General features: G+C 40.2%; 1 protein-coding gene across 1 annotated transcript in view; it reads right to left on the bottom strand.

The window, feature by feature from the left end:
* Positions 1-2487: 2487 nt before the first annotated feature.
* LOC146992206 (3',5'-cyclic-AMP phosphodiesterase 4C-like) overlaps positions 2488-13576 on the bottom strand; it is a 17787-nt gene continuing 6698 nt past the window's right edge. Inside the window, exons 10-17 of the mRNA XM_085784602.1 lie at positions 13317-13474; positions 11671-11769; positions 11080-11244; positions 10167-10266; positions 9234-9388; positions 7062-7184; positions 6128-6310; positions 2488-3707 (exon numbers count right to left, since the gene is read on the bottom strand). Coding sequence (XP_085640728.1) covers positions 2694-3707; positions 6128-6310; positions 7062-7184; positions 9234-9388; positions 10167-10266; positions 11080-11244; positions 11671-11769; positions 13317-13474 — 1997 coding nt within the window. The 3' untranslated portion in view covers positions 2488-2693. The remainder of the gene's footprint in view (positions 3708-6127; positions 6311-7061; positions 7185-9233; positions 9389-10166; positions 10267-11079; positions 11245-11670; positions 11770-13316; positions 13475-13576) is intronic.

Genomic DNA, 13576 nt, shown 5'->3' with positions numbered 1-13576 from the left:
GGTTTTATTTATTTTGCAGTTGTTTTTTATTTTATTTTTATGAATGGATCTCTGAGCTCTGTAGAAGTTGTGAAGATCGTGTTTTTTGCTCTGCTGCTGTTTGTTGAGCTCTTCTGTTTGATCAGTGTTTAAACCGATCACTCGTCTTTTACTGTGAATCTGTGTGAGGATCGAACGTTGATCTGTTTCCTCTCGGCTCGTCTGTCTGTCTGTTGTTGCTCTGCTGCCGTCAATAAACCAGAAAATCTGTAACACGGTGGATGAAGCTCAACTGTTTTCTCTCAATGTAATCAAATGTAATCAACCCTCATTACAGCTCAGTCTAAAGTCGCATAGAACCAATTATTAATTATTCTCATTATTGATAAATCTGCTGATTATTTTCTCAATAAATAGATTAATCATTAAGTTGATAAAATAGTTACTTATTTAATTTGCAGCTCTTATTAATATTCAGTTTAAATGCACCCTATCATATAAATTATAGAGCCACAGCTAATGATTATTCTCATTTTTCCTGTACGTCATTTTATTGTGAATTTCTTTTTTATAAATTCCCAGACTCTAATGTGTCCAGCAGTAACCTGAAATATCTAATCTGAATATTTTATTTATGAAAATAAAGTAATGTTATAAGATAAAACCACAGGCAGTGATACAGAGAGACATATTATTTATATTTCTGGAAATCTTTGGCTTCATGATTTATAAATAACCGATTATTGAAACGATGTTTAACTTTATTGCAATTCACTAACGATTACTCAACCAATTATTTCAGCTTCTTTAGAGAAAATTATGGTAACACTTATAAGTACACACTATTAAGTGTTGGTTTAATACTGAATTCATCATTTATAACACATGAATACTCATTAGTATCTAGTTTATAAACACAGTTAAAATGTTTTACTCATTGATAAGCAGCACTAACTGTGTTTATAAACTACATACTAATGAGTATTCATGTGTTATAAATGAAGAATTCAGTATTTATTAATGCTTAACTAATGCTTAATAGTGTGTACTTACTGTATTATAAAGTGTTACCAAAATTATCAAACTGTAAAATTCACTCTGTTGGGAGATTTTTCTTTTTAAAAACATGAAGCTAAAACTAACTGAACTAACTTTCTGACTCTCCTTGATTTGATTTGAATAGACTGGACAAAATAATAGAAACACCTTTTTAGACGATACAGCTTCACAAAATGATCAGTTAATTAAACACACCTGTAAAATTGATATTAGAGGAGAGCTGCCTGCAACTATAAAAACACCAATCATCCAACTTCATTGATCATATTTATTATATGACATCAGCAGATTAAAATATTTATTATGTACATATATGTAACAGGGGTGTTAGATAAAGTGCCAAATACCTTTTTTTTTTTTTTTTTTTTACAAAAACTAAATACAACAAAAGAAAGAAAGAAAGAAAAAACTGAATCAAAACTTAAAAAAAACAATCAAGGATTTGTGGAAGACCATCACACCCGTTAACCTGCTCCCACAATTCATTGCTTCATGGACGAGAGAAGCCGTCCCGGTTGGAGGACGGCTGAATTGCTCAGTGCTGGTCGTCTGTGGGACAGTTTGGCACAATTCACACACACACACACACACACACACACACACTCACAGTCTGGGAGAGGAGACGCTGCTGTGACGGGACCAATACTGGGTGTTTTCTTTTCTTTTCTTTTTTTATCATCATTCACCATCATCATTATTATTATTATTATTATTGTTATTATCATTATTACTGAGACAGGGACCGATATCGACACGTACAGTACAACAAGTCGGCCTGTGGAGCTGGACGACTGAGACCGACCGTTCCCACTTTGAGGAAACAACAGTCGGGGCTTTTATTGTGAAAGGGCTCCAGAGATCCAGCATCGTCTTGGTTTTTGTGAATGGAGCCGCTCACACACACACACACACACACACACACACACACACACACACTCATCCTGCTGCTCACCAGTGGAAAGTGTCCGTAGGAAATAGAAGACGACAGACTGACAGACACTCTCCAGACTGTTGTTGTTGTAGTTTTTTTGTCTTTTTTTGTCTCTTTTCTGACAAACAGGAAGTTGATCCTGGAAGAAATCTAATGGTCACCGTGTGTGTGTGTGTGTGTGTGTGTGTGTGTGTGTTACAGAGACGATGGGTAATAATAATAATCCATGAGAATCCGAGAAAACAGGCGATTATTGTATTTGCATGTGTTCAGGTTTGTTTAGTTTAGTTTTTTTCAGGAGCTACAAAAAGGTCGATAAAACAACGTGTCCCTCCCCCGCCCTCGTCTCAGTCATCGTCCCCCCCCTCCCGCCCCCGCCCTCCCCAGGTTTGTTGTTTCCCCGACGACGGCAGTGATGGATGTACAGACACTTGGCGATGAAGGACTCGAGTCTCTCTATCACTAAGACGTTTTTTTTTTTTTAAAAAAAACAACGACCTGTTTTGTTCCCGGGAAGGTTTTTGTTTTGTTTTATTTCCTTTTGTGTGTGTGTCTGTCGTGTCCGTTTTGTTTTGCTCCGCTGTCGACCGCCGGCCGCCGGCGAGCAGCTGGAGGGAAGTTTGGTTCAGGGCGTCCGTCCGTCCGTCCGTCTCTCCTCATCCTCTTCTTCGTCGTGCAGCTTTTCCTCACTGACTCGCTTTCAATTTGTCATTTTTACACCAGACTAACTTTCCTCTTCCTCTGCTTCCTCAGCTGCCTCCTCTTCCTCCTCCTCTTTCTCTTCCTCTTCTTCCTCCTCCTGCTGTTCCTCCACCTCTTCCTCCTCTGCTTTCTCCTCTTCTACATTTTCCTCTGTCTCTCCCTCTTCTTCCTCAACTTTATCCTCCGTCTCTGCCTCCTCCTCCTCTCCCTCCTCTTTCTCTTCAGTCTCGCCCTCATCTACTTCTTCGACATTTTCCTCTTTCTCCTCCTCTGCATTCTCCTCCACCTCCACCTCCTCTTCCTCCTCTTTCTCCTCCTCTTCCACCTCCTCGTTTTCAGTTTTCTCCTCTCCCTCACCTTCCTTTTCCTCGTCTGCTTCCCCTTCTGTCTCCTCTTGCTCTACGTTTTCCTCTCCTCCCTCCTCCTCCTGCTCCTCCTCTTCCTCTTCCTGCTTTTCTTCCTCTTCTGCTACATCACTAACTTCCTCCTCCTTTTCTGTTTCCTCCACCTGCCCTCCCTCTTCTCCTTCTTCTTGCTCCTCCTGCACCTCCTCCTCCTCCTCCTGCTCTTCTTCTTCCCCTCCCTCCTCTTCTCTGCTCTCCTCCACCTCCCCCACCTCCTCCTCCTCCTCCTCTTCCTCTTCATCCTGGACCCCGTTCTCTTTGCCGTTGTGATTCTCCTCGTCGTCGTCTTCCTTCTCGGTTTCATCGTGCTCCTGCTCCTCGCCGTCACAGATCGCTCTCCCGTCTCCGTCACCGCCGTCGCCGTCGCCGTCGTCGTCGGCAACGTCGTCGCCGTTGTTGCTCAGGTGCAGGTGGTTGTGGTTGTTGTGCTCCAGGTCCTCCAGCGTGATCTCGAACTGGAAGCGGTCGTGCTGCAGGTGTCGGTCCGGCGGCGGCGACGGCGACTGCGGCATCGTGTTGAGGTACCACTCCCGGTTCTCCTCCAGCGTGTCCAGCAGCTCCTGGGCGTCCGGGTGCACCAGGTCGGCCCAGGTCTCCCACAGCGGGTGGACGATGTAGTCGATGAAGCCCACCTGGAGGGAGGAAGAGGAGGAGGAACACCTGATAAATACCTGCAGTTTAAAGTTCAGTCGTCTGGATCAGGAGATAAAACCAAGTACAAACATAAATATATTTATAAAAATTAAGATTAAAAATTATTAATAAATATGGAAAATTAGGGATAAAAATAAATCGCTAAACATATGTGGATGTTTAAGTATTTGACCTTATATATACTACTTAAACATCCACATATGTTTAGCGATTTGTTCTTATCCCTAATTTTCCATATTTAGTAATAATTTTTAATCTTAATCTTAACACAGTAATGGACAGACATACCATTACTGTGTTATTTCTTATTTCTTTTAACATAAACTGAAACTAACTACTATGTAAAAAAAAAAAAAAAAAAAGTAAACTGCCATAAACTACAACCTCTTTTGGAATAAGAAATAAATAAATAATACACCACCTATACAGTGTAGTTAAGTCACACTGTTTTTTTTTTTCTGTGTATATTTTTATGTATGTAGTACATATACTGTATGTATATTGATGGATATTTATGTAGCCTACTGTAATATACAGTATAACCATTAGTTAGAAAGGGGCGGGAATTTAAAACAAAAGTGCAAACTTCTTCCTTCTTTTTCGAACTTGTGTGTATATATTATGATTTGTTTTTATTTTAATTTTATTTTAGACACGTTCAAAATAAAATTCATTCATTCATCCATGTTAGAGGAATATTTAAGAATCAGCACTGATTATCCAGCTGTTCAGGGTCTTTATGCTAAGCTAAGCTAAGCTAACAGTTATCCAACTCCAGATTCATAACAGTTTCATTCATCTTCTCATCTAAATGCTGGAGAGAAAAAAAAAGAGGACAAAGTCAAACTGTTCCTTTAAAGCACAGAGAAATCCAACTGGCAGAAAATCTCAGGAGGAAAAAAACAAACAAACAGATTTTTAACAAAGCACAGAATCAGGAACCGCAAACTCAACACGGGAAGATGTCAGTGTTTATCTTGGGGGGGATCTGAACCGACTGCCGCCGCCGCCAGCTGGACCTCACACAGAAATGCGTTTGTGATACATGTATCCAAAATTTAACAAAACATTAATCATTGCCAGAGTTAATCATGAGTTCGTCCAGAAGTCATTTTCCTGCCAGATTTATGAAAATATATATCTTTTTTTTTTTTGTCATGTCTATTTGCGGGACAATGAAAACTCTGTTCGGCCAAGTTTGTGTCTTTCCTGCCACAGTGCAAAACAAAAAAAAACATAAACATGGATTTAAATGACAGATATCTGTGTTAAGGCTCCATGACTTTATTAATTTCTTGGTGTTAGATACAGTAGGCTAGTAGTTAGTGCTGATTTCTATGCAGGATTTTTACCTTAACTATGCTACATTTGTATCTTAATTAAACAGCTTTTGGATAATTGTGATGGTTAAATAAATTACTTGTAACTTGTTACAGGGAGAATTGAGGCTCTCTGCCTTCAACGTAGTGTCTCTTGGCTGGAAACCAACTTTGTAAGACAAATATACACGTCGTAACATCGTATATGATAAATAACATTATCTACTTCTCAAATGATCGATTTCTCACCGACTTCGTTGGAAACAAATGCACATGGCCGAGAGGAGGGTTGCACAACCCCTTTAAACTTCTAACTGACGTTTCACAGGTGTTTTCAAACATTAGTGACGCGATCATATTGTTCAGTTAAATAATAAACTGGAGTTACAGCTCCCAGTCCTATGCCTTCACTGGTCTCTGTGACCTTTGACCACAATAATCTGAATCAGTTCGTCCTTGAGTCCAAGTGAAGGTTTGGGCCAAAGAGTTTTCCTGGAGGAAATCCCTCTAGATTTGGCTCGAGGGATTTTGTGAGGTCACTGTGATCTTGACCTTTGATGACCCAAACTTTGATCCTTGACCTTGTGAATGATTGTGCCGAATGATGAAAAGATGTTCAGCCCAGGTGTTATTGAAATAACAATTTGGAGCAGTCGTCTGTGCATAGATAATAAACTGTTTTTAATTAGTTGAATTAGTTGTTTCCTCTGCTGCATGTTGTTATTAATTAAACATTTTCTGATTGAAGTTTCACCACTTGTTTAAGTTTGAAAATGTGTCACTTATTATTGTATGGATGAACTTTCACTTTCACTCTCGGACGGATCAGTTTATGGTGTTTTCAAGAAATATCTCTGTGTTGATGAGAAACTCTGTTCCTCTTTGCCTGTGTAGTCTTCCTGTGTGGTGTCATGTGACATAATCATCGCTATGAAATATGTGATTCCCCCAAAAACACAACAACTTCATCATGACACGACAAAGACGACGGCTCACACTGCTGCTGAAGCTGTTCTCATCTAACAGCTCCACTACTGAGGTGAACGAGCGAGTGAATGAGTGAATCAGCTGTTTGTTACCTGGCTCTTCTCCACAGACGCCGTGTGTTTGTCGCACATGGCGCTGATCTCCATCCCCCTCTCTCGCTCTTTGTCGCCCTGTCGGAAAAACTCCTCCATGATCCTCTCCGTCCACTGCCTGTACAGCGGTAACGCCTTGGTGGGGTTGCTCAGGTCTGCACAGTGCACCATGTTCCTCAGCACCTACACACACACATGCGACAGTGTTTAATTGTTAAAGGGATGGTTCAACATTTTGGCAAATTGGCCTATTGCCATAATCCCTATAGTCATAGCAGTAGGCTTGTTACCTTTAATTGTCGGTGCAAGCTATTTTCAGAACAGGCGGAGCAGAGCCGCGAGCTATTCAGAGCTACGCTACGGAGGCTCTTGTGAATTCTTGGTTTCCCTCATCAAACTCATTAAATACACAATCCAACAACTCCAAAATGCTCTGGTGGACAAGTTGTGACCTGCACATTCACCACGCTATGAGATAATAACACAACGTTACGAGACAGAGTTGTTTTAGAGGTAAATTCATGCAAAACCGCTGATGCGCGTTGCCTTCAGGGAAAGTTTTTCAGCAAGCAGCCTCTGCATTTGCCTCTAAAACAACTCTGTCTCGTAGATTCTGTTATTATCTCATAGCGTGGTGAATGTACAGGTCACAACTTGTCCACCAGAGCGTTTTGGAGTTGTTGGATTGTGTATTTGATGAGTTTGATGAGGGAAACCAAGAAATCCCATTAGCCTCCATAGTGTAGCTCTGAGCAGCTTGCGGCTCTGCTCCGCCGTTCTAAAAACAGCTTGCACCGACAATTAACAGTAACAAACCTACTGCTATGACTATAGGGATTATGGCAATGGGCCAATTTGCCAAAAATGTTGAACTATCCCTTTAACACAAACACAAGATGCCATCAGACTGTTGTGTGACATGTGACCTGGTTACCTGTATCCGTTCTGTGTAGTGGTCCAGCAGCAGGACGCCTGAACTCGTCACCTTCTTGGTCTCCACCATGGTCTTCAGATCAGCCAGCAGGGTCATGTGTTTGGACATGTCTGTGGCCAGCACCTGCACGCACACACACACACACACACACACACACACACACACACACACACACAGAAATACAAAACTTTATCAAAATAAAGATCCATATATTCAATATAAGGTTATACACTCCAATATTCACGTGTTAAGCTGCATTCATTCTTTTCATCCGCTTCACCACTATGCGTAAAATGTAAACAGGCGCAGTTGTTCAGGTTTTGCAACAGACTTCGTAGACTTTGGTGCGAGGTTTTCTGCTTCTACACTGAGGTTTATGGATATGATGTGAGACAGACATCGTTGGCTGGTCTCAACAGCTCGAGACTTGAGCCACTGGAAGGTTTTGTGAATCCAGTATGGGATGGTTATTGCTAAGAAATAATTATTCTGGAGCAAATATGGAGCAAAGATACAGTATATCTCCAAGTTTTGAAGCCTGGCTCACAGAGCTCTCAAATGCCTTATACAGTATATATTTGATTTGAGATATCAGGGACATCAAACAGATCCTATCAGATATGGCAACCATTTCTTGATCATATACGGTAACACAGCGGAGAGGACCCTCATGACACCTCAATGTCTTGATTGTATACATCTATAATTTTTAAGTTTAATTTGATAACATTCGGGGGTGGCCACGGAGACTCTTGTTAATGTACAGTTTTTTTCCACAACCTGCTTTAGGGGAGAGGGATGGGAAGATGGGGGTAATAATTCAGGTTGTTGTTTACCTTGATGTTCTGTTTTGTACATCTGAAAATGAATAAATAAAGTATTAAAAAAAAAAAGAAAAAAAGATCCACATCAAATAAAAATGACAAAAACTGAAGTCAAACATGTAGAAGTTGAAAATAGGGACGATATGTGATGCCAGTACATTTGGATTCATGAGTTTTAAAAACAGCAGCTGCCTCTCCAAATGTAAAATGTGCCGTCTGGAGAAGCTGCTCCAGAAAACTGAAAAGATTTTCACATGTTACTGCAATTGCTCTTTTATATCATGAAGAATCTGGGAGAGACAGTACTTGACCGGTGTTCAAAATGTGTCTGAAAAGCTGCAACACAAAAATATCTTTAAATAATGTATTCAGGTTTTAGCTTTAATTTTAAGCCTTAGAAAAAGTGGACTGAAATCAATCAGTCAATCAATTTCTGTCTTAAATATTCATGACTAATTAATCAACAGAGTTTATAAATAATACCTGAGGATGTTTTTAAACACTTCAAAACTCAGATAATCTGCTTAGTTAGGACTGAGTGAGAGTTACAAAACAGATGTTATTGATTGTAAAAAAAAAGAAAAAGAAAATGTAGTTAAATCCTGGAGGTGGGTGAATCACCTTTGAATTTTAGCCTCACCCTCTTCCAAACAGTGAGTGAGAAATATAGAAATACAAAAATACAGACTATATACATACTATACATTTACCATGAATGACAGTGTGTTTATGGAGAATGCTCTTAGTGATAGTGAAAAGAAAAGTTTTGTGAATATGAAAATGTCACAAAGAAAAAATATGTTCTTCTGTTCATTAACATGTTATAGTGCAGCTGCACAAGCTTAGATCAATCTACGGTGGCTGACGAGGGCAAACGTGCTGCAAACACAGTAATGATGCAAAAACAAATATGCAATAGAAAAACGCTGTAAATAAAAAGAAATGCTGCAAATAAAAAAGCCACAACAGAAGTGAATTATGGCTTCTTTATTTGCATCGTTGCTTTTTTATTTGCAGCGTATTTTTTTTTGTTGCAGTGTTTTTCTATTACATGTTTGTTTTTGTTTTTGCATCATTCCTGTGTTTGCAGCATTTGGCGGTTTGCAGCACGTTTGCCCTTGTCGGCCACAATATAAATCAACATATAGTATATAAAATATACAAGAAAAAGAACATAGAGACATAAACTGGCGCCTGTCAAACAGAAGCTCAAACCTAAAACCATTGGGTGATAAACGAGAGCAACAACATGCTCCTCGCTCCCAACAGTCACCCATGGAGGAGTTAAAGTGGCTGCTGTGTGTGTGTCTGTTTCTACTTTGAGTGTGTATTGTGTTATACTCCTCACCATGTCGATGACAAGCTTGCGAAGGCTCTGGCGCTGTCGCTTGGTGAGGTTTTGGAAAATGTCACAGTTTTCCTGGTGCAGAAGCTTGAAGCCCACGGCGAGATGATGGTTCTCCAGCACTGACTCATCGTTGTACATGAGGGCCAGCTCCGAGTCTGAGCACAGAGGAGGAGAGAGAGGGAGGGCGGGGGTGGAAACAGTTCAGTGCAATTACCTACACACACATTTGAACGTGTTAAAGGGATAGTTCGACATTTTGGCAAATTGGCCCATTGCCATAATCCCTATAGTCATAGCAGTAGGTTTGTTACCTTAAATTGTCGGTGCAAGCTATTTTTAGAACGGCAGAGCAGAGCCACGAGCTGCTCAGAGCTACGCTACGGAGGATAATGGGATTTCTTGATTTCCCTCATCAAACTCATCAAATAAATACACAATCCAACAACTCCAAAACGCTCTGGTGGACAAGTTGTGACCTGCACATTCACCACGCTATGAGATAATATGGGAACGTTAAGAGAAAGAGTCGTTTTCGAGGCAAATGCAGAGACTGTTTGCTGAAAAACTTCCCCCAACGGTAACGTGCATCAGCAGTTTTGCATGAATTTACCTCTAAAACAACTCCTTCTTGTATCGTTCCGTTATTCTCTCATAGCGTGGTGAATGTGCAGGTCACAACTTGTCCACCAGAGCGTTTTGGAGTTGTTGGATTGTGTATTTGATGAGTTTGATGAGGGAAACCAAGAAATCCCATTAGCCTCCGTAGCGTAGCTCTGAGCAGCTTGCGGCTCTGCTCCGCCGTTCTAAAAACAGCTTGCACCGACAATTAAAGGTAACAAACCTACTGCTAAAACTATAGGGATTATGGCAATGGGCCAATTTGCCAAAATGTTGAACCATCCCTTTAAGCGTGTGTCGTGTGATTGGACTCACTGGTGTTGATGAGGAACTGGTTGGAGACTCCTGGGTGGTCGACATCGTGGATGGCTGCGGCGAACAGAGCGGCCAGGATCTCCAGGTCGGTGAAGACGGCCTGAAGGAGACACGACACAGACGAGATGAGCGTGTTGTAGCTCAATTATTCACGATGGAGTCAAACTGATGTTCACCAGAGTCATAAACACAAAACTGAAACCATCAAGTCACTTTCATTCGTGTTTTCAGTCATCTCCGTTCTCCTGCTGTTGTCACATTTGTTTTCTCAGGTCTCTCATCACCAGATCCAGTTTTTTTTCACGTTATTATTATTATTATTCATATTATTTGATGTCGTTGTTTCACAGTAAAAGTCTTTGAAGGTTTGTGAGTGTTAAATTGAAACGCTCATCCTTGGTTGTCATGTTCTTTTTCCACCATGTGACTTCTTCTTGTCTTTAAAGATTCATGTCTGCGCCGTGGGTCAGGCCATGAATAATTCTCCAGCTTCATGTTTGATAAAAAAAAAACATTTCTATTGTGCTGCTCTTCACTGTGTCCCAGATAATAAAGTTGTTTATTTTTGGTTAATCTAGACAGAGTTATGACAAATTTCTCCCATATGACTCACCTGGGCAAGTGTGGGAGGCCAGATCTGTTCACCCACACAAAGTAAAAGCACTAATACCTCACTGTGCAAAGTACTTCATTAAGAGTCCTTTACAAGTTATGATTCACATTACAAGTGCTCTATTGTAAATTAAGAGTGTGTAAGTATAATGGGGAAAATCTACAGAAAGTAAATGCAGGAAAATCTCAACTGAATTCAAATGAAAATGATTAAAAATAAAATAATTAAAAGGAAAAAACAGCTAATCCTCACGTTTGAGAAGATAGAAGCGTGTGTGTGTGTGTGAGTGTGTCGACATACATCAAGAGCAGGTGTGGAGAGGAGGACATGTGTGGACTGGGTGACATCTGCAGCATGGAGGCTGTTGTGGTACGCTACGTTTCCATGGTAATGGTCCTCCAGGGTCATCACATAAGTGACAAAGGTGTCGACTGGGATACGAAACGTCTTCAGCAACTCACGCTCCTAAAGAGGAGGAAGAGGAGGCACAACTTCACACACACAGCAGGAGAACATTGTGTACATGAGCAGCAGCAAACACACAAAACACAAGTTGGTTTTTGGAAGAGACATCCCTACTATATACTATACACAGGACCAATGGACTCACCTTGTAGAGGAAATCTACACAATGGAGAAAATTAGACACCATCTACAGTACATGAAGGCTACAGGAAGCTCAGTTGGAAGAGAAACAGATGAGATGGACAATATTTATGAATGAACAGCAACAAAACCAAAAACTTGATTGAGTGAAAGAAGATGGAATATGGACAGATTGCTTTTATAGTGACTCCCATGTGTTTATATGTGTTTTTGTATTTACTTGTATTAATTGAGGTGTTACATCTGTATAAAGGAGGGGGAAAAAATGGTTGGTTTTGTTTTTACCTGGAAGATGGTGTACATGACGCAGCTGAGCGGTCTGTTGTTGGAGAACTCTGCTACTCTGAAGATGTTGAAGCCCCACTTGTCCAGATCCTCCAGCTCCTGGTCACACAAACAGACACACACACATTGTTCACTGTTGAGTCAGAGAAGCAGCAACTTCTCCAACAACATGAACACAAACGGCTCAAACACAGTTCAAGCTTCATCTAAAGCTTGATCCAACATCTCCTACAACACACATACGAGGGTTGGCTTAGGTCAACACATCATTTAAATTGGCAGCAAAATGAGAGACAGAGTGAGATAATAAACCCAATTTAATCATCAAACTTAATTTTGTTTGGTTGCGATTGGCCATCAATAATAAGTATTGGTGTGAATTAAGATACAGTAACGTATAGGCTTCACACTGCTGTTGTGTATCTCCCCAATCCAATGTGTTGTGTTGTATTATCTTGTGTTGTATGTTGTGATTTGTGACAGCGGAAGGCTGTGATCTTGTGTTGCTTTTCTCATGAGCTTGTCTTGTTGTCGCAAAATGAAAATTTTAAATAAAAAGAAAGATTTTTATTTAATTTTATTTAATCAATGGAAAACTAAGATGAAAAAAATATATATTTCCAAACTTCTATCTATAAATATGAATATTTAGTCTTCAGTCTTCATAGATAAATTCAAAACTTTTGGGTTTTTCAAGGTCAAACAATCCATTTGAGTTCACAATTTCTAATAATATTAGTGGATAATTAAATAATTAAGATAAAAAGCATTTCATAATTTTGAACATATTTTTAAATCACAGCCAGACTTAGGTAAGCTAGATATCAAAAGCATACAAGAAAAGTAAGGAAATATGATTAGTTGATGAATTTACGAAAATGCTTTGATGACCTCCAGTGTTATTAAGATAAAATGTGATAATTTGTCATTAGAAATGTGTCTAAATATCAGTTTCACCTAGTTTAGCTGATTCCCAGTGCTTGTGCATGGCTCTGTGGTTGTGGCCTTTTGAACAGTGATCACACAGCAGACATCCTTTTCATGTCACTAAAAATAACCCGGATCACTCAGGTCTGTGTGACAGACGGGGGGTTCGTCCAGCGATGATGCGCTGTGGGAATATCTGCAGCAGCCTCCGGCACGTTACGAACAATGACAAACCATAAATCATTTATATTTGTATCTTGTCTGATTCATCATGAGCTGCCCTGATGAAGATGCAGAGCTACAGAACAGACGAGCCTCCGTCCTACCGTGGGCTCTCCAAAAACATTTGGTTCGACAGACTGGGTGGAATTAAACAACGAGGCGCCGAGCTCGAAAAAAAAGCAGACAGAAGCATAATAAAAGATTCAGTGAGAATTTCCTCCTGTATGCGATGCAGACATGAACCTAACAAATGTTTGCACAATCTGTTATTGAGAGCTAAAATATAATAACCCGAATGTATTATGATATTTTATTATGTTTTTTAAGAAGCGCTGGGGGATGATCTAACTAACTCTGTGCTGCTGGAAGAGACAAAGAAGCTTTTGAATAAAAAGTGTGTTTACTGGGAAAGAGTCAAATGTTTCAAAGTCTGAACGGGGATTGTGTAACTTTTTTCATTTCATGTGAGTCAGAGAACACCAGACAGACAACAAGACCTTGGCAAGCTCGTCCTCGTGGTCCGTGTTGACACCGAAGCGAGGCATTGATGTGCTGGAGAGGCTGGAGCTGTGAGACAGCTTCCTCACTCCGCTGATGTGACTCATAGGTTTGTCTTTCAGGGTCGGAGACGGGATTTCCACGTCATTCTGCTTGTCTGCAGGTTGACGGAGAAACACAAACACAAACATAAACATAAAACACACACACACACACGTAAGGATTCACAGCTTTTATTTGGCCACAACGGTCATAATAA

The sequence above is a fragment of the Trachurus japonicus genome, chromosome 1 (assembly GCF_045865225.1).
Source record: "Trachurus japonicus isolate A0001 chromosome 1, Traja_1.0".
NCBI classification, from domain to species: Eukaryota; Metazoa; Chordata; class Actinopteri; order Carangiformes; family Carangidae; genus Trachurus; species Trachurus japonicus.
The sequence above is the reverse complement of the archived record's forward strand: the minus strand, read 5'-3'. Positions and strand labels throughout refer to the sequence as shown.